The 27,195-nt window shown below is 35.4% G+C and overlaps 1 protein-coding gene across 1 annotated transcript; it reads right to left on the reverse strand.

The window, feature by feature from the left end:
• Positions 1-27,195, reverse strand: LOC108044578 (28S ribosomal protein S5, mitochondrial). Its single transcript, XM_044459269.1, has 2 exons — positions 26,955-27,195; positions 1-1,127 (listed from the first exon to the last, which is right to left on the reverse strand). The coding sequence occupies exons 1-2, from the start codon at positions 27,094-27,096 to the stop codon at positions 46-48; spliced, it is 1,224 nt and encodes a 407-aa protein (XP_044315204.1). The 5' UTR covers positions 27,097-27,195; the 3' UTR covers positions 1-45.

Consider the following 27,195-nt stretch of genomic DNA (forward strand, 5'->3'; position numbering starts at 1 on the left):
TTTTTTTAAACTTTGCATATATATTTTTATTGAGGATTTTATGAGTTAAACATATGAATTTACTAGCTTGTGTAGTCGAACATTAGATTGGTTTCTAAATCGCTCTGCTTTAATTTGGTGCAGTTCGTGTCCTTTTGTACAAACAAAAAATGGTAAGATGTTTTTTTGTTTTAAAACAATTTTATTTCCTAAGGTGAAATGCATATAGTCAACGACTTGGTTAATATGTTTTAGGGTTGAATTGTAAGATGGAATTCCTTTTACTTCTGTGTATCCATTCCTAGTCTTTTGCTGTTGAACAATGTTAATATTGGTTTCATTAGCAATGTTTTCATAAGACCTTTGGCTCATTAAACCAATAAAAAATGCCTTAACAATATGCTGAAGGTTCGTTGACCCTTCAATTTTGGCATACAAATCCCTTATACCTATAATTTTACAAATTGTTTGTATGGCCCGATGACATACTAAGCCATATCCATCAGGTTTTTGAAAACAATAAATTTGTGTTTTTCCAAAATCTGTACGAAAATCATGGAAAATAGTTCTATTTTCACAAAGGCTAATATTGATTAGTTTTTGTCCTGCTCGGTTCTTAGACTTTCGAAGAGCCGTTCGTACTTCTGCGGCTTTAACAGTAGCAAATCCTGCCAATCCTTTACCATTTCCTGTGACCGACAATACAGAATATCTTCGCTTTCTTCCCATATTCCCTTTCATAATAAAAACAATTTTGTTTTCCAAGACTCGGGTATCAAATGAAATAAACTCTTCTTCACCAACAGTGTCAGGCGGTCCAATACTTCGTCCAGGCATTTTACTTCCAGACCAACCTCGATCTATTGGATTTAACTTCATTAACCTGAAAGTTCCCATTGAATCTCGAAATTTCATAATTCCATTCTCTATATCTATATTTTCTTCAAGTTTTTTCTGGTGAATGAGTTCGTTTCCACGTATGACAGGTGAATTTAATCCAGGCCATATGCGACTGCTTTTTCCAAGACCGATAGTTTGTCCTTTGTTAAGATCCTTTGCTACTTTCTTTCCACTTCCTTTTCCACGGCCTCTTTTCTTTCCAGCATTGCTAACCGCTGTTACTCCACGCCAAATGTCTTCAGCAGGAACTAAAATAAAAAGAAAAAAACCATAAAATACCACAAAGCGATTGGTTTTGAGTTCATAAAAACTTAACCGGTTCTTTTAGGTCTACAACCTTTATACCCTTGAAAAATTTATTATAGTTTTCAGTTTCACCAGGCAAGTCAAAATCAGACTGTCCATTTTTACCCAATCTAAACTCACAGTTTAAAACTGATAGGGAGAATATAAAAGTCCTGAGGGAATTTCAAAAAATTGTACATTATTTCTTGTACAAAGATATGGACAAATTGGTATTACTTCTGTGGTTTTGGATAAACACAGGGGTAATTGCGCGGTTTCGAATGCGACGACGATGTCAACCTTAACATTAAAAATTGTTAGTAAAAGTGAATAAGTTATTAAATACCCATCATTATTATTTAATTAGATTTGTGTAGAAGTAAAAATGTTATTATTAGGTTGAAAACAGAAATTTGTATTCAAAGTGCAGCAAATATACAGTTGCGGTCATGAAAATAGTAGTGCACTTGGGCGCATCACGTAATCGTGAAAATAACAATATATATATTTATAATTAATAGTTCAAATGATTTTTCAATACTAGTTTATAAACGTTTGCACTCTAGAGCTTTTTAACAGAAAAATCACAAAATTTGGCCGTTCATGCAAATAGTAGGTGGCTACATAAAATTGAAAAACTTAATCTTTTACTTAAAAATATCTAAATAAATGTTGATCTACTATTATCTTTAAGCTAATACTTAGTAGTATAGCGTTTATTGTGCAACACGGAGTTGCAACAGCGTGGCATAGAATGGATAAGGTCCTGGCACCGCTTTACAGGAATTTCATTTCATACTTGCTGAACCACTTGCCAAAGTTGAGATTTGCCAAATAGTTTAACAATGGCTGCGAAGTGTTTCAAGACTAATTGTCAAACTTAGTTCTTCTATCTCTCCTGTGGACGCAAATGGATGCATCATCAAATTTGTAGATTTAAACTTCTGACCACGATTTTCGGTCTTCGGTTTATAATAAATTTAAAAAATTGTTGGATGTTTATCACTATAAACCAAACACCGAAAATCGTGGTGAGAAGTTTGGCGTTGAAAATAATGGTTCCTGAACATCCAACAATTTTTTAAATTTCCTTGGAAGTTGTTCGTTTATTTTAAGCTTCGAAATTAAACTTCTTATTTCGGAAGAGCATGCTTTCTCTCCACCCACTTAAAAAAATCAAGAAATTTAATTAATACATTATAAAACTTACAAATTTCGTTTTACATTAAGCACTACTATTTCAATGAACGGAAAAATCGTTCAGTTTGCTTCTTCTTATTATTAGTGTTAAATACTTATATAAGGGATATAAAAAGATAAGCGCCGTCATGCTTTCAATAAACAATATTTCTGAACCTACACCGCCTATTGTATTTCAATCAGGAGAAGTTATGTTACAAGGTCATAAATTCTCAAGAGAAAAAAAAACGTCCGGCCATGATTTCATCTCCCCTTATATAATCATATTATCATCAAGCAACACCGGCCCATAATGCCATCACAATACACCAATACGGAAACATTGAACAAACAAACAAAATAACCTCCGATACGAAATATAGTTGAATGACGATATTAGAGCTTTGCAGCAGTTTTGGATGTTCTGATTGTTCTGGCTGTCGCCCAAACATTCGACCACTTTTGTGTTGACGGCATTTTCTAATTATATTGTCATTCTAAGTAGAATTAAGTGCTCATCTCGTAATTTTGATACGAGCATTACCCCAGACATTTCTGAACTTCATCAATGGCAAAAACAAATGAAGTAACTTATCTTTAAGTCTGGTCAGTTTACTTGGCTTAGGCACATCGCAGCTAATATAACTTTATTGAAATTAAAGGCAAGAAGTCTACACTGGCGTTCGCCGCTAAAACTGGGAATATGGCTCCTATCGGGAAACGCATGCCTTAGTAACAATGAAATAATTCAGAGAACTTAGTCAAAGATATTGATAACTATAAATGGGGCACCGTGATAAAGACGGAATGCAAATACATATTCCAAAAGATTAACAAGAAAGAAAAGCTAACTTCGGGCGGAGCCCAAGTTTATATACCCTTGCAGAATATTCTGTAAATTATATTCTCCAAAACTATTCAAATGATGCATTCTTAATAATCATTAAAAATCCCAACTTCCTAACTTTAAAAACACCAAAGTTATGGCATTTCCGATCAATCAGTTATATGGCGGCCATTGGATATAGACGGCCTATCCCGGCCGTTCCGACGTATATACTGCGTGCAAAGGAACGAAGGGTGTGTGCAAAGTTTTAATTCGATATCTTTAAAACTGAGACACTAGATCGCGTAGAAACAGACAGACGGAGATATATTATGGTGTATGTATGGGTGCCTCATGAGTTATCCCAAAAAAACCTTTTCGACCGTGTATCAACCTGCGAATCTTTGTTGCACAGTAATAAACTCGACTCATTTCTGGATCGGTTAGTCACTGGTGATAAAAAATGGATCACATATGACAACATAAAGCGTAAAAGATCCTGGTCGAAGCACGGTGAGTCGTCTCAAACGGTGGCAAAGCCAGGACTGACGGCTCAGAAGGTGTTGCTGAGTGTATGGTGGGATATCAGAGGAATTATCCATTATGAAGTGTTGCCCTATGGCCAAACCATCAATTCTGACCTCTACTGTGAACAACTGGAGCGATTGAAGATTGCACTTGAACAGAAGCGGCCAGCCATGGTGAATCGTAAAGGCGTTGTGTTCCATCATGACAACGCCAGGCCCCATACATCTTTGGCCCCATACAGCTTGGTTGGGAAGTGTTAATGCATCCACCTTATAGTCCGGACATTGCCCCAAGCGATTACCATCTGTTTTTAGCCATGCAAAATTTTTTCGATGGACAAAAATCGAGTTTCTTGCCAGTGGGGACCAGGACTTCTTTAGGAGAGGCATATACAAGTTACCATCAAAATGGCAGAAAATCATCGAAGACAACGGTACATATAGCACTTAAATCGGACAATGCTAACTATGTTAAAATCGTCGTCAAAAATCAATAAAGAAACCGGTATGTCATTACCAAACAACCTAATATATACTTTATATAGGGTCGGAGATGTCTCCTACACTGCGTTGAACAGTTTTGACCAAAATTATAATACTGTCGCAAGGGTATAAAAATTGGAAAAAAAAATTTAATCTTAATGCATTATTTTTAAAAATGGTCAAGAATATATGAATTAGTAATTCAAAACATTTGTTACTTGACTATGAATCGCAGTTGAAATTTTTGGTAAATCTAATCTTCCGAGTTTTCAGCTTGACTAAAACTTGCTGCTACGACGGCTTTCAATGAGTCCGATTCTGCGAATTTATTTGTTTCATTCTTCGAGTTGTTATAGTGATTTCTTAGTTACTGCCATTTTATATCTTATAACTATTTTTATTTATTTTTCTTGTTAACCAGAGAATATGATCTTGAATTATAAATCCAACGAGGACGGAAGCTAACTTCGGCAAGCCTAAGTTTTAATACCCTTGCAAACTTTGCCGAAATTGCTAAAACTGAATAAGTAGCGAAAGGAATAAGGTATACATAAATAAACTAGATTTGCAGAGTTTCGTGTCAATTGCTTTTATACTGCAAAAATGTCATGTAAAAATAAAAAAAAGAGATATTTTCGCAGCCTATAACAAGTTTTCCTACGGAAGCTATAAGAGCTTTTAACCTGATCAAGGTATGCATAAAAAAATACGATTTTAAAAGATTCAAAGTCAATAGCTTATATACTGCGCGAAATATCATAAAAATCATTAAATTTTAACCGATTCCACCCTGTTGTTCCTATGGGAGCTATAGGATATAGACGTCCGGTCGCCAAGCGCTTTTACCCTGATCAAGGTATGCATAAAAAATAAGATTTGGAAAGATTTTCGTCAATAGCTTTTACACTGCGCGAAATATTTCCCATTCTTGCAAGGTGTATCCGATTTTTCCTATGGAAGCTATAGGATATAGACATCAGATCGGGGCGGTTTTCAAACTTGATCTGCGTACACATGTTTTAGAATGATTGTGAAAGTTTCAGATCGCTAGCTTTTAAACTGAGCTCGCAAACGGTATTGAAACAGACGGACAGATGGACAGAAGTAGTTTTTATGGCAGTGACATAAAATTTTATCCGATTTTAATTTAATTAATTTAATCCCAAAGAACAAAAAAAAAAATGAAAAAACAACAATGTTATAATTTTTATACCCGTTACTCGTAGAGTAAAAGGGTATATTGTATTCGTGCAAAAGTATGTAACAGCTAGAAGGAAGCGTTTCCGACCCTATAAAGTATATATATTCTTGATCAGGGTCACTAGCCGAGTCGATATAGCCATGTCCGTCTGTCCGTCTGTCTGTCCGTATGAACGCTGAGATCTCGGAAACTTTAAAAGCTAGAAGATTGGCATTTTCCAAGCAGATTCTAGGAGTTCCTACGCAGCGCAAGTTTGTTTCAAAATGGTGCCACGCCCCCTTTAACGCCCACAATCGCTTATATACGATTTTAAAAATTTAAATAAAGGAAAAGTAAAAATGCAGTTTTATTGTGTTTATCAATACCTATCGAAATTTCTATCTCCATCTCCCTCGCACTCCCTTTACCTGAGTAACGGGTATCTGATAGTCGGGGCACCCGACTATAGCGTTCTCTCTTGTTTTGAATTGTTTTTTCCGATTGTGCCTATGGGAGCTATATGATATAGTCGCTCGATCCGGCTACCTGCAATAGAAAGTCAACTTTGCACTCTCAGGAAGCTGAATCGTGCGCAGCCACGATACACAGCGAACTCTCCCTGACCAAAACAATCGAAACAACGGATAAGCCCTTGGATTGCTTCCAGAATCAGATAACTCTGGAGGAGTTACGCTTTCTGTTTAACGCAGCTTTGTTTTTTTTGGAAACAAGAGACGGCATATGATTAACTTCTCCCGCAAAGAGTCATTACTTCTTCCAAAGGGCGTAAACGCCATCCATTTGCACACGCTGGCAATGGACGAACTGGTTCGGCAATTTCCAGCCACGAAAAATTTTGGCACTGTAAAAATCGTGTGACAGATATTTTTGCAGTCGCTAAGAGACGGGAAATCCTCCCCGTCGAACACAATTGGGCTCACGGGTCGGCCCAAGAAAATGTAAAGCAGGAATTCTTTGAGTACTACTTTCCAAAAATGGCCAAGCAGAACATGAGCGAAAGCCAAATCAGACAGGCACCCAAAAAAAACATGAGCTAGGCGAGACGCTGATCCCCTCTCATGCATTTGGCGTCAGCATTGCGAATTCACCCCCACCCCATAGCGTCTCAAACGGACAGCATCCTGTTAGAACTTGCTCCATGCCTAAAAATCGGGGACAACCGACACTGTGGAAATAATCTTATTAGCCACTACCAAATACAACAAATCAATCTACTCGGTCATCGACAAAAGATTAGCTGATGTTGTACAGGCGAACTCGGATGACGTACAAATAGAAATCTAGAAGCGCCCAGAACGCGCTGAGAAACATGTCCGTAAAATTTCTCAAGTCCGTCAACGTATTACACTTTATCATAAAATGTCCTAAAATAAAACAAGAAAGGAAAGCTAACTTCGGGCGGAGCCGAAGTTGAAATACCCTTGCAGAATATTCTGCAAATTATATTCTCCAAAATTATTCATATGATGCATTCTTAATACTCATAAAAAATCCCAACTTCCTAACTTTAAAAACACCAAAGTTATGGCATTTCCAATCGTTCAGTTATGTATATGGCAGCTATAGAATATAGTCGGCCGATCCTTATGAAATTTGATATGTCGGATTGATTGGGCAAAAATAAAACCCATAGAATATCCCAACTTCCTAACTTAACAAACACTAAAGTTATGGCATTCCCGATCAATCAGTTATATGACAGCTATAAGATATAGTCGTCCGATCCTTATGAAATTTGGTAGGTCGGATTAATTGGCCAAATATATAACCCATAAAAAATCCCAACTTCCTAACTTAACAAACACCAAAGTTATGGCATTTCCGATCAATCAGTTATATAGCAGCTATAGGATATAGTCGGCCGATCCTTATGAAATTTGGTACGTCGGATTGATTGGCCAAATATAATACTCATAGAGAGTCCCAACTTCCTAACTTAACAAACAGCAGAGTTATGGCATTTCCGATCAATCAGTTATATGGCAGCTATAGGATATAGTCGGCCGATCCCGGCCGTTCCGACTTATATACTGCGTGCAAAGGAAAGAAGGGTGTGTGCAAAGTTTCAATTCGATATCTTTAAAACTGAGAGACTAGTTCGCGTAGAAACAGACAGACGGACAGACAGACGGACAGACGGACATGGCTATATCAACTCAGGAGGTGATCCTGATCAAGAATATATATACTTTATAGGGTCGGAAATGTCTCTTTCACTGCGTTGCACACTTTTGACCAAAATTATAATACCCTCTGCAAGGGTATAATTAGCATGTAACAAGAAAGGAAAGCTAACTTCGGGCGGCGCCGAAGTTGATATACCCTTGCAGAATATTATGTAAATTATATTCTCCAAAATTATTCATATGATGCATTCTTTATACCCATAAAAAATTAGTAATTCAAAACATTTGTTACTTGACTATGAATCGCAGTTGAAATTTTTGGTAAATCTAATCTTCCGAGTTTTCAGCTTGACTAAAACTTGCTGCTACGACGGCTTTCAATGAGTCCGATTCTGCGAATTTATTTGTTTCATTCTTCGAGTTGTTATAGTGATTTCTTAGTTACTGCCATTTTATATCTTATAACTATTTTTATTTATTTTTCTTGTTAACCAGAGAATATGATCTTGAATTATAAATCCAACGAGGACGGAAGCTAACTTCGGCAAGCCTAAGTTTTAATACCCTTGCAAACTTTGCCGAAATTGCTAAAACTGAAAAAGTAGCGAAAGGAATAAGGTATACATAAATAAACTAGATTTGCAGAGTTTCGTGTCAATTGCTTTTATACTGCAAAAATGTCATGTAAAAATAGAAAAAAGAGATATTTTCGCAGCCTATAACAAGTTTTCCTACGGAAGCTATAAGAGCTTTTAACCTGATCAAGGTATGCATAAAAAAATACGATTTTAAAAGATTCAAAGTCAATAGCTTATATACTGCGCGAAATATCATAAAAATCATTAAATTTTAACCGATTCCACCCTGTTGTTCCTATGGGAGCTATAGGATATAGACGTCCGGTCGCCAAGCGCTTTTACCCTGATCAAGGTATGCATAAAAAATAAGATTTGGAAAGATTTTCGTCAATAGCTTTTACACTGCGCGAAATATTTCCCATTCTTGCAAGGTGTATCCGATTTTTCCTATGGAAGCTATAGGATATAGACATCAGATCGGGGCGGTTTTCAAACTTGATCTGCGTACACATGTTTTAGAATGATTGTGAAAGTTTCAGATCGCTAGCTTTTAAACTGAGCTCGCAAACGGTATTGAAACAGACGGACAGATGGACAGAAGTAGTTTTTATGGCAGTGACATAAAATTTTATCCGATTTTAATTTAATTAATTTAATCCCAAAGAACAAAAAAAAAAATGAAAAAACAACAATGTTATAATTTTTATACCCGTTACTCGTAGAGTAAAAGGGTATATTGCATTCGTGCAAAAGTATGTAACAGCTAGAAGGAAGCGTTTCCGACCCTATAAAGTATATATATTCTTGATCAGGGTCACTAGCCGAGTCGATATAGCCATGTCCGTCTGTCCGTCTGTCTGTCCGTATGAACGCTGAGATCTCGGAAACTTTAAAAGCTAGAAGATTGGCATTTTCCAAGCAGATTCTAGGAGTTCCTACGCAGCGCAAGTTTGTTTCAAAATGGTGCCACGCCCCCTTTAACGCCCACAATCGCTTATATACGATTTTAAAAATTTAAATATTTCGGAAAAGTAAAAATGCAGTTTTATTGTGTTTATCAATACCTATCGAAATTTCTATCTCCATCTCCCTCGCACTCCCTTTACCTGAGTAACGGGTATCTGATAGTCGGGGCACCCGACTATAGCGTTCTCTCTTGTTTTGAATTGTTTTTTCCGATTGTGCCTATGGGAGCTATATGATATAGTCGCTCGATCCGGCTACCTGCAATAGAAAGTCAACTTTGCACTCTCAGGAAGCTGAATCGTGCGCAGCCACGATACACAGCGAACTCTCCCTGACCAAAACAATCGAAACAACGGATAAGCCCTTGGATTGCTTCCAGAATCAGATAACTCTGGAGGAGTTACGCTTTCTGTTTAACGCAGCTTTGTTTTTTTTTGGAAACAAGAGACGGCATATGATTAACTTCTCCCGCAAAGAGTCATTACTTCTTCCAAAGGGCGTAAACGCCATCCATTTGCACACGCTGGCAATGGACGAACTGGTTCGGCAATTTCCAGCCACGAAAAATTTTGGCACTGTAAAAATCGTGTGACAGATATTTTTGCAGTCGCTAAGAGACGGGAAATCCTCCCCGTCGAACACAATTGGGCTCACGGGTCGGCCCAAGAAAATGTAAAGCAGGAATTCTTTGAGTACTACTTTCCAAAAATGGCCAAGCAGAACATGAGCGAAAGCCAAATCAGACAGGCACCCAAAAAAAACATGAGCTAGGCGAGACGCTGATCCCCTCTCATGCATTTGGCGTCAGCATTGCGAATTCACCCCCACCCCATAGCGTCTCAAACGGACAGCATCCTGTTAGAACTTGCTCCATGCCTAAAAATCGGGGACAACCGACACTGTGGAAATAATCTTATTAGCCACTACCAAATACAACAAATCAATCTACTCGGTCATCGACAAAAGATTAGCTGATGTTGTACAGGCGAACTCGGATGACGTACAAATAGAAATCTAGAAGCGCCCAGAACGCGCTGAGAAACATGTCCGTAAAATTTCTCAAGTCCGTCAACGTATTACACTTTATCATAAAATGTCCTAAAATAAAACAAGAAAGGAAAGCTAACTTCGGGCGGAGCCGAAGTTGAAATACCCTTGCAGAATATTCTGCAAATTATATTCTCCAAAATTATTCATATGATGCATTCTTAATACTCATAAAAATCCCAACTTCCTAACTTTAAAAACACCAAAGTTATGGCATTTCCAATCGTTCAGTTATGTATATGGCAGCTATAGAATATAGTCGGCCGATCCTTATGAAATTTGATATGTCGGATTGATTGGGCAAAAATAAAACCCATAGAATATCCCAACTTCCTAACTTAACAAACACTAAAGTTATGGCATTCCCGATCAATCAGTTATATGACAGCTATAAGATATAGTCGTCCGATCCTTATGAAATTTGGTAGGTCGGATTAATTGGCCAAATATATAACCCATAAAAAATCCCAACTTCCTAACTTAACAAACACCAAAGTTATGGCATTTCCGATCAATCAGTTATATAGCAGCTATAGGATATAGTCGGCCGATCCTTATGAAATTTGGTACGTTCCGACTTATATACTGCGTGCAAAGGAAAGAAGGGTGTGTGCAAAGTTTCAATTCGATATCTTTAAAACTGAGAGACTAGTTCGCGTAGAAACAGACAGACGGACAGACAGACGGACAGACAGACGGACAGACGGACATGGCTATATCAACTCAGGAGGTGATCCTGATCAAGAATATATATACTTTATAGGGTCGGAGATGTCTCTTTCACTGCGTTGCACACTTTTGACCAAAATTATAATACCCTCTGCAAGGGTATAATTAGCATGTAACAAGAAAGGAAAGCTAACTTCGGGCAGCCGAAGTTGATATACCCTTGCAGAATATTATGTAAATTATATTCTCCAAAATTATTCATATGATGCATTCTTTATACCCATAAAAAATCCCAACTTCCTAACTTTAAAAACACCAAAGTTATGGCATTTCCAATCGTTCAGTTATATGGCAGCTATAGGATATAGTCGGCCGATCCTTATGAAATTTGGTAGGTCGGATTGATTGGCCAAAAATAAAACCCATAGAAAATCCCAAGTGTGCAACGCAGTGAAGGAGACATCTCCGACCCTATAAAGTATATATATTCTTGATTAGGATCACCTCCTGAGTTGATATAAGCATGTCCGACTGTCCGTCTGTCTGTTTCTACGCGAACTAGTTTCTCAGTTTTAAAGATATCGAATTGAAACTTTGCACACACCCTTCTTTCCTTTGCACGCAGTATATAAGTCGGAACGGCCGGGATCGGCCGACTATATCCTATAGCTGCCACACAACTGATTGATCGGAAATGCCATAACTTTGGTGTTTGTAAAGTTAAGAAGTTGGGATATTCTATGGGTTTTATATTTGGACAATTAATCCGACCTACCAAATTTCATAAGGATCGGCTGACTATATCATATAGCCGCCATATAACTGATTGATCGGAAATGCCATAACTTTGGTGTTTGTTAAGTTAAGAAGTTGGGATTTTCTATGGGTTTTATATTTGGACAATCAATCCGACATGCCAAATTTCATAAGGATCGGCCGACTATATTCTATAGCTGCCATATAACTGAACGATTGGAAATGCCATAACTTTGGTATTTTAAAGTTAGGAAGTTATATGAATAATTTTGGAGAATATAATTTACAGCATATTCTGCAAGGGTATTTCAACTTCGGCTCCACCCGAAGTTAGCTTTCCTTTCTTGTTTAAATCATCTTTACATCAATTTCAAGCCTAGCAGAGATTTGAAAACAGAATTGGGTAATTTGTCGAGGCCAGAAAGTACAGCTTTGTACGGTTTGTGATTTAAGAATCGTAAGAATATAATTCACACTTGAGATTCTCGAGCTTAGTGCTTATTTTCGCGCAGTTTTTTTATACCAATTGGTATAGGTTAATTTAATATTCAGTTATTTTTATGCTGATTAGAGCCAAATGTAGAAATTTAGTAGTAGGGCAGTTAATGGTGGCATTTTAGCATCTTCTTTTGACACGACTTCATTATACTCCTCATCCCCCGGCAGAGGGTACTGTAACTGTTGTTAAAGGTTCACAACACATAAATGAGACATTTTACACTTTATTTAAATATTATTATTATTTTAAAAATATTAAAAATTACATTTCATATTTGTAACATATTTCATAAGTTACTTAATCCTTTCATAGTATTTTAAAAAATGATAAGTATGATTTGGATTTGAGAAATATATATTACCTGGCAATGACATAACTTTTCGAAAAAGTAAGAATAATAAAACAAAAACTGAACTTTATTCTATAAAGTGGTAATTTATAATTAGAGCCAGGCCTGAACTAAATATCTAAAAATTATTTGACGAGACGGCCCAGGGTCAACTAAAGACCCTTTTATTTTTTGGTGGCTCTGCGATTCGATGATGCACGTTAAATGTGCAGGATTTACTGGCAGTGTTAAAGATTTCATTGATCTTAATTCTGGTTTCATGTGGTCATGTGGGTCCTGGGAAATGGTAGTTGAGATGAGCGGCTTTACGAAGCAGACTCGAGACAGCCTATTGAATATCTCAGGAGCTTTTAAACAACTCAATGAGGGGTTCAATTCCGTCTGTGCCCAGTTTAATAATAAAAAAATTAATTATTAATTATAATTATTAACGCAAAAAAAACCAGTTTAACCGCCGTTAATATGATTGTGGAATCCACCCCAAATCCGAACTTGGTAGCAGCAGTTTCTGTTGACACAGGGGTAAATGAACCAAATGTGCCTATGGATACAGCTAGTTCGGGTGGAGTCCCTGTTTCCAGAATAAAATCTACAGTACTGGCTAAGTAAAAGAATTCGTTGCCGACCGCACCTATAGGTACAGTAGGCACCGTTCCTGGTTCTCAGCATAGAGAGGTTCAGACGGCTGCTGGGGGCGTAAGAAACTTTCAGTTGTTCCACAAAGGAAGCAATTATTTGTTTCTAGATTCACCCCAGATACCACATCTGATGATGTTTTGGAATTTATACGTGAAAAATTCCCATCCGAGGATATTGCAGTTGAACAATTTCGATTTTCATTCGCTCGTAGGACAATGTATTACTTTCTGAAAGCTTTTGGCTTAATGATAATTTTGTAATTAAAGAATTTGTTCCCAATAAACCGAGAACAAATAACAGGCCTTCCACTGGGCCAAAAAACTAAAAAGTTTATTTTTGGCGTATCAAAATGTTAGGGGACTAAATATGAAGCTACACAAGCTTTATGCTGACTCCTCTCCATTCACTGAAGGTATTTTGGCTTTTACGGAAACTTGGCTAAAACCAGAGATATCTGACTTTGAAGTTCTGTCAAATAACTTTAATACTTTAATACAATCGGTCCTATTGCCCCTCACGTAGGGGCGGGGGCGGTGTGCTGTTTGCCGTTACCTCTAGCCTAACATCTGAAAGAATTTTCACTCATATCCCAAACGAAATTGAATTTGTAAGTGTGAAAGTTTCCTTGCAATCTTTATATATTTTTGTTACATGTTCTTATATTCCACCTGGCTCTGATCTAGTAATTTATGAGCACCATCTGTCCGCAATAAAATCCGTACTATCCCTTCTTTCTAACAGAGACCTTTTCATTGTTTTGGGTGACTTTAATCTACCTGATATTTCTTGGTCTCCTCCCACTGACTCACTTGTCGCTATACCTTTATCCGCCCATGATTTTGTAGGCCATCTTTTAGAATTATCGTTACAGCAAGTACGCTTAATACGAAATTCTTTAAATAGACAATTAGATCTTGTGTTTGTTTCAGACCCGTCTGAGGTCACGGTATGTAGAATTGACGCTCTTGTTGTACCTGAAGATATCACCCAACAATGGTATTGACAATTTGCCTCCCCTGCTCTGATACCCTCTCTCCTTTAGTGAGAGATGTTTTCGTAAATGCGACTATAATAAACTTAACGATATGATTTCTCATTATAATTGTACAGACATTTAAGTGCCACTGAACTATTCTATATAGCGTTAAATACTTTTTTAATAAATGCTTTCCTGATAGGTTTCCTTCAAACCCAAACAGGCCTCCTTGGTTTACCAATGCGCTTCAAAGACTTAAAAACCTTAAATTAAATACTTATAAAAAGTCTAAAAATCGGGTAAGCCATCAGATTTTTCGAAATATGTAGTGGCTCGATCGGATTTTAATGTTCTCAACAGTCATTGCTATTCTATGTATCTAAATCGATATAAATTTGAATTTTCAAATGATCCGAAACAGTTTTTCAACTTTGTTAATGCCAAGCGTAAGACATCGGCATTGCCTTCATCGGTACGTCTAAACTCAACGGAGGCATCGACGGATTCTGAAATTGCTGATTTAATTGCTGAGTTTTTCCAAACTACTTATAGTTCGACAGCTTGGTCAACTTCTAACTACCCTTAAATAGGGCAAATTACCCCTTTAATTACTGAAAACTCTCTCATAATAGATTTAGCAACAACAACGCCGACTTATTTTCCCGGTCCAGATGGACTTCCTGGATGTGTGCTCAAGTTTTGTGCGTCAACCATTTGTAAACCGATTCTTAAACTTTTTAATTTGTCTTTTTCATCAGTAGGGCCTTTGACTCAGTCAACCACTCTCTTCTTTTATTCAAATTAGATCTGCTTGGGTTTCCTGGTAATCTATTAACTTGGATTTCAAGTTACTTGAATGGTAGGACTCAGAGGGTTATATTCAAGAATGCTGTTTCAAAATTGATCTACGTGACATCTGGAAATTTCTTCTATTTGCCCTTCGTAGTTTGAACTGGGATCAAAACGTAAGGCTACCTTCCTACCAGAGTAGATTACTGTTGCTTATTTTACCTACACTTGTAAATTGTTGGAATACCCCTATTCCTATACATAAATACCATTTTAGTATATATCGCTTTTAGGCTTTAATGAATACTCAGCCTATGGTCACACTGACCGATCTTCTTCCTCTTTCTTGTAACCTTCTTCTTGAGCTAAGTTGTGGTGCTGGTGTTGCGGTAAATTAAAACTTTAAAACATTACTCCTGTGTAATTATTGGGTGTATAAAACAATAGGTTATGGGCCCAGTCCATGCCTAAAAGAACAATTGATTTGTGAAACAGTTTATATTAAAAGTCTTATTTCCATTTCTTAGAAATCTCTAGTTCTTGTAAAATTGCTAGTTCTTGTGAAATTACATTGAGTTGAGTTCCGCGTGTGTATACCTACACTTGTTCAAGTGCATATGTATGTACAGTAAAATGGACAGGGCAAAACGTAATATAAAGCCATTCGATGGCGAGAAGTACGCAATTTGGAAATTTAGAATTAGGGCTCTATTGACCGAACTGGATGTACTTAAGGTCATTGATGAAGATATACCTGAGAAAGTGGACGAACAGTCCCTATTGTCCCACTTTACTATTTTTGATGAATTAATAAGTGAGTTGGCCGCAGGTGCAAAAATAGAAGAGATGGATAAAGTGTCTCATTTGTTGATTACATTGCCTCCGGCTTACGATGGCGTCATTACAGCAATATAGACTTTATCAGAGGATAATTTAACATTAGCTTTTGTTAAGAATAGATTGCTAGACCAAATTAAAATTAAAAATGTTCATAATGACACTAGCAGGAAAGCTTTAAGCACGATCGTTCAAAATAAAAACTACAATAATAAAAACAATTCATTTAAAAATCGTGTAACTAAACAAAAGAAAACATTTAAGGGAAATTTTAAGAATAGAGTTAGATGTCACCACTGTGACAAAGAGGGACACATTAAAAAGGATTGCTACCAATATAAAAGAATTATAAATGAAAGAAATAAAGATAATAAAAATAACAATAAACAAGCTAATACCGCAACATCACAAGCCATTGCATTCATGGTAAAAGAAGTGCAAGAAAACCTCGAGGTAGATAAGTGTGGATTTATACTTGATTCCGGTGCAAGTGATCATCTGATAAATGATGAGTCGCTGTACATCGATAGTGTTGAGTTGGTGCCGCCGCTGAAGATCGCTGTGGCCAAGCAAGGCGAATATATTTACGCATCTAAGCGTGGCATTGTGCGTTTGCGCAATGACCACGAAATAACGCTGGAGGATGTGCTGTATTCCGAGCAGGCTGCTGGAAACTTGATGTCAGTGAAGCGCCTACAGGAGGCAGGAATGTCCATCAAATTTGACAAGAATGGAGTCACCATTTCCAAGAATGGATTGACGGTGGTCAAGAATTCAGGTATGTTTAACAATATACCTATTGTTCAGTTTCAAGCATATAATATAGATGCGAAACATAAAAATAATTTTCGATTATGGCATGAGAGGCTTGGGCATATAAGCAATGGCAAGTTATTAGAAATAAAACGAAATAATATGTTTAGTGATAACAGTCTTTTAAATAATTTAGAGCTATCGAATGAAATTTACAAATCATGTTTAAATGGAAAACAAGCAAGGTTACCGTTTAAACAATTTAAAGATAAATCCTATATTAAAAGACCCCTATTTGTTGTGCACTCAGATGTTTGTGGACCCATTACTCCAGTTACACTAAATGACAAAAATTACTTCGTGATCTTTGTTGATCAGTTTACACACTATTGTGTAACTTACTTAATAAAACATAAATCTGACGTATTCAATATGTTTAAAGACTTTGTAGCAAAATGTGAAGCTCATTTTAATTTGAAAATTGTTAATTTGTACATTGACAATGGGAGAGAATATCTCTCAAATGAGATGCGTCAGTTTTGTGTTAATAAAGGTATTACTTATCATTTAACAGTGCCACACACACCACAGTTAAATGGTGTTTCTGAAAGAATGATTAGAACCATCACAGAAAAAGCTCGTGCCATGGTAAGTGGTGCACAACTTGACAAAAGTTTTTGGGGTGAAGTAGTATTAACTGCAACTTACTTAATTAATCGAATTCCTAGTAGAGCAATAGTTAATAGCGTGATGACCCCTTATGAGATGTGGCACAATAAAAAGCCTGATTTAAAACATTTGAAAGTGTTTGGTGCAACTGTATATGTGCACAATAAAATCAAAAAGGGAAAATTTGATGATAAATCGTATAAAGGTATTTTAGTGGGCTACGAAGCAAATGGTCTTAAACTGTGGGATGCTGTTAATGAAAAATTTCTCGTTGCAAGAGATGTGGTTGTCGATGAAACCAATATGGTGAATTCTAGAGCTGTTAAATTTGAAACAGCATTCCTGAAAGATAGTAAGGAAAGTACAAATTGAAATTTCCCGAATGAAAGTAGGGAAATTAAAGAAACAAAGTTCCCGAATGAAAGTAAGGAATGCGACAGCACACAAATCCTGAATGATAGTAAGGAAACGGATGAACATTTTCTGAATGAGAGTAAGAAAAGAAAGCGAGATGATCTCCTGAATGAAAGTAAGGAATCAGACAACCCGAATGAGAGTAGGGAAAATGAAACAGCTGAAAACTTAGAAGAAAATGGATCTGTTAAGAATCCAATTGGAACTGATGATATTGAAACATCGTGTAGAAGAAGTGAGAGATTAAAAACAAAGCCCCAGATATCATATTATGAAGATGATAATAATTTAAATAAAGTTGTATTAAATGCTCACACTATCTTCAATGATGTTCCAAATACATACGATGAAATTCAGTATAGGAATGTTTTGGGAGGAAGCCATAAAAACAGAGTTGAGTGCTCATGAACTAAATAATACCTGGACAATCACAGAAAGACCTAAACATAAAAACATATTAGATAGCAAATGGGTACTTTCCGTTAAATATAACGAACTAGGAAGTCCTACTAGATATAAAGCAAGATTGGTTGCACGAGGATTTACTCAAAAATACCAAGTCGATTATGAAGAGACTTTTGCTCCTGTAGCTAGAATTTCCAGTTTTCGATTTATTTTATCGTTGGCAGTACAATATAACTTGAATGTTCATCAAATGGATGTAAAAACGGCATTCTTAAATGGCACGTTAAAAGAGGAAATATATATGAGACTTCCTCAAGGTGTACAGGTCGAAGGTGACAATGTATGTAAATTGAATAAGGCAATTTACGGACTCAAACAAGCCGCTAGATGCTGGTTTGAAGTCTTTGAGCAAACATTGAAAGACTGTGAGTTTGTAAACTCTTCCGTAGATCGCTGTATATATATCCTTGATAAAGGTGATATCAAGGAAAATATTTATGTGCTTTTATATGTTGATGATGTGGTGATAGCTACGGGGAATATGACAACAATGAATAAATTCAAAAATTATTTAATAATAAAGTTTAGAATGACCGACCTAAAAGAAATAAAACATTTTATTGGTATTAGAATAGAAATGTATGAAGAAAAAATTTTCCTGAGCCAAGCTGCATATGTTAAAAGAATCTTAAGTAAATTTAACATGGAAAATTGCAATGCAGTTAGTACTCCCTTACCAAACAAACTAAATTATGAGTTACTTAATTCAGATGAAAACTGCAATGCTCCATGTCGTAATCTCATAGGATGTTTAATGTACATAATGCTATGTACACGTCCAGACTTAACAACTGCAGTAAATATTTTAAGTAGATATAGTAGCAAAAATAATTCCGAGATGGCAGTGCTTAAAAAGGGTCCTTAGGTATTTAAAGGGAACCATTTAAATGAAACTTACTTTCAAAAGAAATGATGTGTTTAAAAATACATTAATTGGTTATGTAGATTCTGATTGGGGAGGAAACGAGATTGATAGGAAAAGTACCACAGGGTATTTATTTAAAATGTTCGATTTAAATTTAATTTGTTGGAACACAAAAAGGCAGAACTCAGTAGCAGCCTCATCAACTGAAGCTGAGTACATGGCATTATTTGAAGCTGTGAGGGAAGCGTTGTGGCTTAAATCTCTTCTTAGTAGTGTTAATATCAATCTCGAAAATCAAATTAAAATTTACGAAGATAACCAAGGCTGTATCAGTATAGCAAATAATCCCTCATGTCATAAACGAGCCAAACATATTGATATCAAATATCATTTTGCCAGAGAGCAAATTGAAAGTAACACCATTTGTCTTGAGTATATTTCCACAGAGAATCAACTTGCTGATATCTTCACAAAGCCATTGCCTGCCGCCAAGTTCCTTGAAATACGACACGAGTTGGGATTTTTTTTGTATAAGCATTAAGTTATTGAAATTTAAAATTCTTTGTTAACATATGTATATGTAAGAATGATCTGATCGGGTTTTTCTGGGTTTTCCCCGTATCCTTGCAGCAAATGCTGTATAATACAACTTCCCAGAATGCACACCACCCACACTAAGTACATAACAATTACAAATGAATATAATGTTAAGGCAGGCTTGCACCTTGTTGGCGCCCAAAACCTGATTTTTTTCTGGAATTTATTTCTTGGAAAGTATGGTAGGTGTGGGAATAAAATTTTAGCCAGTTGTAGGGTACAGTTTATTGAAGCTACACAATTTTTTTGAGTGCGATCCAAGCGAAGGGGGGAGGGGTAGTACCCAACAACGGCGGCATGTCCGCAAAAAACTCGCCCTCATGGCGGATTTTTTGGAATTTTAAGAAATAATCTGAAACGCAAAAAACGAATATATTCTTAATCTGTACACTTGCTCGCATGGCTTGAACTAGGATAATTGAAAAAACATAAAAAATGCAATAATTATGAGCATTTGAAAAAAAAATCGGTTTTTCCCTCATTTTTTCGTTACTCATTATTTTTTTAAATAAACAATTTTTAATATTTTCAAAAGATCCTAGTCTATGACATGCACATACTTCTAAGGAACATGTATAAAAAATTTCATGACGATTGCTCAATTTTTGCGGCTTGTACGACTTCCGCCAACTCGGAAAACATGGTTTCGAGAAAAACGCGTTTGAAAATTTGCACTATAATGGCAACGCGCTTGACACCGGTCCACCAAACGGCCGGTAACTTTCGTAATTCAAGAGATTTCGACTTGAAATTTTAGGAGAGTAAAATTAAAACATGTATGTATCCGAAACTGCAAAAAAAAAAAATTGATTTTTTTGACCTCACAAGGTGCAAGCCTGCCTTAAGTTTATAATTTTATAGATGTTATTTCTAAGGGGGCGTGTTGGAATACCCCTATTCCTATACAGAAATACCATTTTAGTATATATCGCTTTTAGGCTTTAATGAATACTCAGCCTATGGTCACACTGACCGATCTTCTTCCCCTTTCTTGTAACCTTCTTCTTGAGCTAAGTTGTGGTGCTGGTGTTGCGGTGAATTAAAACATTAAAACATTACTCCTGTGTAATTATTGGGTGTATAAAACAATATTAATCGTAGAACAATGCTTGGTACTATTTTTATGCAAAATCTTATAAGAGGTGATATTGATTCTGCAGAAATTGTAAATCGCCTAACTTTCAATGTTCCTGTTAGACTAACACGAAATTGTATTCCTCTAAATTTGCCACGATGTATATAAAATTTTTGTCTGCACGAGCCCTTTCGCGTTCTATGTAATAATTATAACAACCTTTATCATTTAATTTGCATTTCAACTTCTATCCCGTTATTAAAAACTAATATTTTAACTCATTTGCTTTACTCTTAATTGTGCCTTTTATTTTCATTTGTGTCTTGTCTCTCTATTTAATTTATGTATTTTCCTCGCGAACTCGCATTTTTTGCCCAAATTGAAAACAGGGCCCCGCGCGTAACAAGCACGTGCTTGGTGTCTTTGGGCCACTTGTTTATACTGCTCGAAGTGCATCAACGTCCATCAGTATGAATTTATTGGTAAATATATTTGCAAGCCATTACTGCGCTATAATTTCTATTCATGGGCTTTGCATGGGTTTCGTATTGGGTCACATTTCGTATACGATATTTTTTATACCCAAATCCATTTAAACAAGCCATGGTTTTCAAAATGATACCTCCATTTCAAGAACTCGTGAAATGATATTTTAATTAATTCGATGTACTTGATCGGGATAGAAAAACCTACAGTTACTTATTAAACATATATGAAATTTAAAACTACATTTCAAACATTTTTTGGACAAAGTGTATAAAGTGTTAACCTTCTGACTTAAATGACGCGAGGTTTCTCGACAATATAGAACACCGATTCGAAAAAATTACTTACAATAATTACATCAAATATAAATAAGACAACCTAAGCAATGGTGATAAATTAATAAAATAGATTTAAGGTTGCATTCTCAGAAAATGTTTTGTTTTCTTTAATTTTTAGCTCTTTATAGAGAATTCGAGAAGACAAATGGCTATAACGAATCTTTAAAGAATATTTTAAGGGGACCCGGATAGGGTCTTGAAGCACGAAAAAATGCCTATTTTCGTGAATTTTTTTAAAAAGATCTTACGACAATTTTACAAATTTCATTTATTGTACATTAATGTACAAGGTTTGACCAGCATTGTGTAAAAATTTGAACCAAAAATTTTAAAAATTGAGCCGTTGAGGCAGGCTTGAACTTGACCTCATAAAAAATTGTGTCCTTGCAGTAGGCAAAATATCTCCGTCAATTTTTATCTGAAATCAAAAAACCAAAGTTATTCTGATAGTGTATGTGTCTGGCTTGTCCTCTACGAGCCAATTTTTTTTAAAATTATAAATTGAATTTTTTGTAACTCTTTTCATAAAAAGTTTTATTTTTTACTTAAATTTTGGCCATATTTTGGCTTATAAAATAAGTTGTAATTGAAAATAAAAAAAAATCCCTCCGTTAAGGACAAGAAAAACATGACTAAAAGAAGTGTGCAAAAGCAGAAGTCGATCGGTGCAATAGTTTATGAGAAAACGTGAGTACCGACTTCAAAAAAGTGGTTTTGAGAAAAACGCGTTTAAAGTGCCGCATCTGCTCGACGCCAGAGTCCGAATTGCCAGTTGTGACTCTTTCGTACGCTGGGCTTTAAATTTCTCCCATTCCTACAGTTTTGCTTCAATCGACTTGGAATTTTCGGATAACATTCCTGACACTTTGTACTATTATATAAAAAAGTTTGAAAAAAATGAATTTTTTGAAGTGTCAAGACCCGGATAACCCATTAAGTGACGCCTTCTTTCGCGTCTATTAAGTATTATTAAAGCGCGAAAAATTTAATATTGTAGCACCTGTAATTTTGGTAAAACTCTGATTTTAAATCACAAAAGAGTAAAAGTGTATGTTGTATTTGTTGGAAAGTATGGGACAGGTAGAAGGAACTGTTTCTGAACCAATAAAATATTATGTTCTTGATCACGATCAATATATGTATGAGTCAATAAACTATGTCCGCTATGTCGGAAACTATAGGAGCTCGAGATTTGAGCATGAAGATTTTATGTTTTCTTGCAAAGATCAAGTTTACTTACGTCCACAAATCACAAAATACGTTAGAGATCTATAGGCGAAAAATATCAAAACTAGCACCAAAATCATTATTCAGTCAATATTCATATCAATATTTGAAGTGTTAATTACGACGTCATTGCATATTTGAAAACGGGGTTCGCACTTAGCTTATGGTGTTTGCACTGCAGTTCGACATTTCTATTATAAAATTTTCGAAAAACGCAAAAGCTGAGGGCCAATTTTTAATTTAAATTGGTTAGCGAATAACGGGTATTTTATAGTCGGGGCACTCGACTATAGCGTTTCTTCTTTTTATACCCTTGCAGGAGTATTTTAATTTCAGTCAAAAGTTTGCAACGCAGTGAAGGAGACATTTCCGACCCTATAAAATATATATATTCTTGATCAGCATCACTAGGAGAGTCGATCTATCCATGACCGTCCATCCGTTTCTACGCAAACTTGTCCCTCATTTTTAAAGCTATCTGCTTGAAACTTTCCCAAAAGTGGTATTTCTATTGCATATAAGTCTAAACGAAGCGGATCGGGCGACTATATCTTATAGCTCCCTTATAATGTATAACTTTGTTGTTTTCAATTTGGAATCACGGTTTTAATTAATTTAAAATTAAACATCTATAGCCATATAGCTCCCATCGAAAAAATCAAAAAAAAAATAAAAAGAAATAAAAATATAAAAAAAATAAAAATAAAATAAAAAAAATATAATAAAAAAATGATGTAAAAGTAAAAATACTTTACAATTTTATTTAGCTGTCATAGATGGCAAAATGCAGCGCTAAATCGACATAGCTTAATTGTTTTTAGTAATATAGGCATAAAAATCGAAATGTAGTCGTTTTGTCATATCTGCAAGGGTATATAAACTTCGGCAAGCCATCCAATCTGTTTTTAAACTTATTTAGATCGGATGTAAGTCAAAACGGGAGGAAACATTTTATACTGCAATCATAATTGAATATTATATGCGTTTATTAGTACAAGAGAATAACTTATAACTAAGAGAAGATTTTAAAAAAATAAAGTAAAAAGAAGCGGACCAAGATGGATCCCTTGTGGAAAGCCGCAGATAATAAGGAGAGCTTTAGAAAAATAATATTTAGACGACTCTTTTTGCCACTTAAATAATTAATATCCATCCAAGGTGATAGTTTGTGAAAATGATTCCCTTCAAATTTGAGTAAATATGAAAGTTTCTATAGGTAACTAATTTGAGAGGGCTTTAAAACACAGTTTCAGCACAGTACGTAAGCACACACCCAGGAATACAGAGCCCTGTCGAATGAACAGGCTGAACACTCAAAAGATCAAATGATGGACGCCGTAATGTTTTTTTTGTGATTGGTGTTGACGAAGGTATAAACAACAAGAAAGAAAGCAAGCTTCGGCTTGCCTATTTTTCAGCCTCTAAATATTCTTTTTCTAAAGCTCTCCTAATTATCTGCGGCTTTCCACAAGGGATCCATCTTGGTCCGATTCTTTTTCTTTATTTTTTTTTAAATCTTCTCTTAGTTATACAAGAGATTGTACTAATAAACGCATATAATTATGATTGCAGTATAAAATGTTTCCTCCCGTTTTGACTTACATCCGATCTAAATAAGTTTAAAAACAGATTGGATGGCTTGCCGAAGTTTATATACCCTTGCAGATATGACAAAACGACTACATTTCGATTTTTATGCCTATATTACTAAAAACAATGAAGCTATGTCGATTTAGCGCTGCATTTTGCCATCTATGCCAACTAAATAAAATTGTAAAGTATTTTTACTTTTACATCATTTTTTTATTATATTTTTTTTATTTTATTTTTATACAATATAGGCGTCCTTTTGGACCCACAGAGCTGGAAAGCAAACACCTATAAGCTACGGTCAAGCATGGCGGGGGTCATGTAATGGTTTGTGCCTGTATGGCAGCTTCTGGCGGGGCAACCTCGTTTTTTTTGAAGTTATCATGGATGGCCAAGATGTACCTACAGATTCATAAGGAAAACCAGCTCCAAACTGCTGAAAAACTGGGCATACGCGATCGATTTCGATTTTACCAGGACAACGATCCGAAGCATTCAGCAGGAATTGTGGAGGTTTATCTTGTCTGGAACTGCCCTCATGCCGTCATAACGTGATAAATGTGATCAAAAATTTATGGGAAATATTGGACATCGCTATAAGGAAGAGGAAGATTTCGAACAAAAACGACATGTAAAGTGTTCTTATGGAAGAATGGCCAAAAATTCCAGTGGAAACCACTAAAAAGTTAGTTTCTTCCTTGGGAAATCATCTCAAAGCTGTCCTGAACCAGAAAGGAGGACATACCAAATATTAGCTTTGAACTGCACGAAATAAGCTGCGGCATGAAAAAAGCCTGTACATTTTGTTTTTATTTAATAAGTATTTTGTTTTTACGATTAAGGAAATCGTTTTAATTTAATAAACAAGTTAATATTCCCTTTTAAAATACTGCATTCAAGTTTTTCTGTTATCTTTCTTAGTTTAGCAGGAATAACGACTTGAACTTTTTTTAGGTAACTGCACGAAATAAGCTGCGATCCACTGTATATCGGTATGTCTTCTTTAGTTTCGTTTCAACTTGTATGTACATATACATTTATATACATACAGTCAACACAATATTTATTCGGACACCCGTGATTTTGATTTTGATTCATTAATAACTCAACAAAAACGTAACGAAAACAAACAATTTATATTTCATCGTGAAGGTTAACATTCTTAGAATATATTTTAACAAAAAAATAAGGAACTTTCAACAGTAAAATTAGATATTTTCTTAAATTAACTTGAAAAGTCATAATTTTACGCACAGAAATTATTCGGACACTTCATATAATTATTAAAAAAACATATTTCTTGATGTTTTAATATTTTTAATATTTGGTGGGTCCTCCACTAACATCAATGACAGCTTGTAAGCGTCGACCCATGCTTTTTACCAAGTTGCTTGTCTCATTACCGCTAATTTGACCCCATTCAGCCATCAATGCAGTTTTTAAGGACTCCCTGGACGAAATGACGTGCTTCCGAATCCTTTTCTCAAGAATATCTCAAACATGTTCTATGGGACTTAAATTAGGTGACTGGGGAGGTGTTTTCAGCTGCTTGCAGTGATATAAAAGCCACTCTTACACCAAAGACGAAGAATGTTGTCTTGTTGAAACAACAATGTCTTCGGATCTAGACCAAGTTTTATATCACTTGGAATCAAATTTTCGCTTAAAATTTTTTTGTAGATATTCTTATTAATTTTGTCGTCAATAAAGACCATTTGACCGACTTCTTCTTCCGATACACACCCCCAAATCATTACATTCCCGCCACCATGCTAAACAGTTGGAATTAAGTTCTTCTCATTCATGGCTTCATTTGGTTTCCTCCACACTTTCGAGTGCCCATAGTGTCCAAATATGTAAAATTTGGATTTGTCGCCTAAAACTACGTTCTCCCAAAACGAATCCGGGTGGTTATATGCAGTTTTCCAAACTCCAAACGCTTTTTTTTGTTGATGGCAGAAAATAATTGCTTTCGACGAGCAACTCTGCCATGTAAACCAGCCTTGTACAGGTAGTTTCGGATGGTTTTGGCCCAAAATTTTTTATTTTCGCTTGCTCTACATTCTTTTGAATTGTTGTAGATGTTGTTTTCGGATTTTTCAGGACTGTAGACATAAATTTCCGTCCCTCACGTGAGTACAAAATCTTAGACCTTCTAGCTTTCTTGTGACTTGAAGCTCATTATTCCGTTTTTAAGTATTTTTGGATTATACTATGTATTGTGGAAGGTGATTTTCCATTAATACGACCGATTTCGCGATAACTACGATTTTCCAAAAATGAATTTAAGATAGGTTTTCGAAAATCTAGTGACAAATCTTGAACTCCTTTCATTTTGACCAATCGTATCAAAAAAACACATAAAAACTAACAAAAAAAAAAAAAAAAGCACGCCGAAAATTACTCCGAAGTAATTTCATCTAAACTACTTTAAAAAGAATCGCCTATTACCGTTGAGCTCAGAAATAAACACAATAAATGAGAAATGTACGAATAATTTTTGTGCAACATTTTAGCAACTTTTTGCTTTTCTTTTAATATTTTTAAGGCTAATTTAAAAAATTACATTTTTGTTTGTGTAATGTCTTCTGAAAATCACTGTTTCTATGATAAGTACAAAAAAACCTGCTAAAATTACGAAAATTCCGGCAAATAAGCTGTTAAACTTGATAATAGACAGTGTCCGAATAAATTTTGTGCTGACTGTATTTACTGAAACTGAAGTTAGCATGTGTAAGTAAATATATTAAATTCAATTAAATATATAGGGAAAATAGATTCAGTGTACTGTTTACTGAAATAAACACAACACGTTAGCTACTATTTTTGCCCACTGTATTTCTTTACCTTTTTTAATCACTTACGTTTGTTAAAAAAACTAGTGTTACGTAAACACAATTTATTTAATGCATTGGTTTGTTTCGAAATAAAAGAATTTTGACCACAATTCAATATATTTGCCCTCCAAACTTGACCGAATAACCGGCCAATTAAATTCTGATTCATTTTTATAAATTTTTCTATACCGAATACTTAAAACGGATTTTCAATTTACCCGGAAAATAACGCAGAGTACGTTCACCAAAATAAATAAGGGTCAAAATA

Source organism: Drosophila rhopaloa, unplaced genomic scaffold (genome assembly GCF_018152115.1).
Source record: "Drosophila rhopaloa isolate 14029-0021.01 unplaced genomic scaffold, ASM1815211v1 contig_186, whole genome shotgun sequence".
Lineage (NCBI taxonomy): Eukaryota > Metazoa > Arthropoda > Insecta > Diptera > Drosophilidae > Drosophila > Drosophila rhopaloa.

Bases quoted from the DNA above. Each gene is read 5' to 3' on its own strand.
- LOC108044578 (XM_044459269.1), bottom strand. From the start codon at position 27,096: ATGAATCAGAATTTAATTGGCCGGTTATTCGGTCAAGTTTGGAGGGCA. The intron at 1,128-26,954 runs GTAAGTGATTAA...TTTTTATTTTAG, and splicing joins CACTAGTTTTTTTAACAAAC to TTCCTGCTGAAGACATTTGG.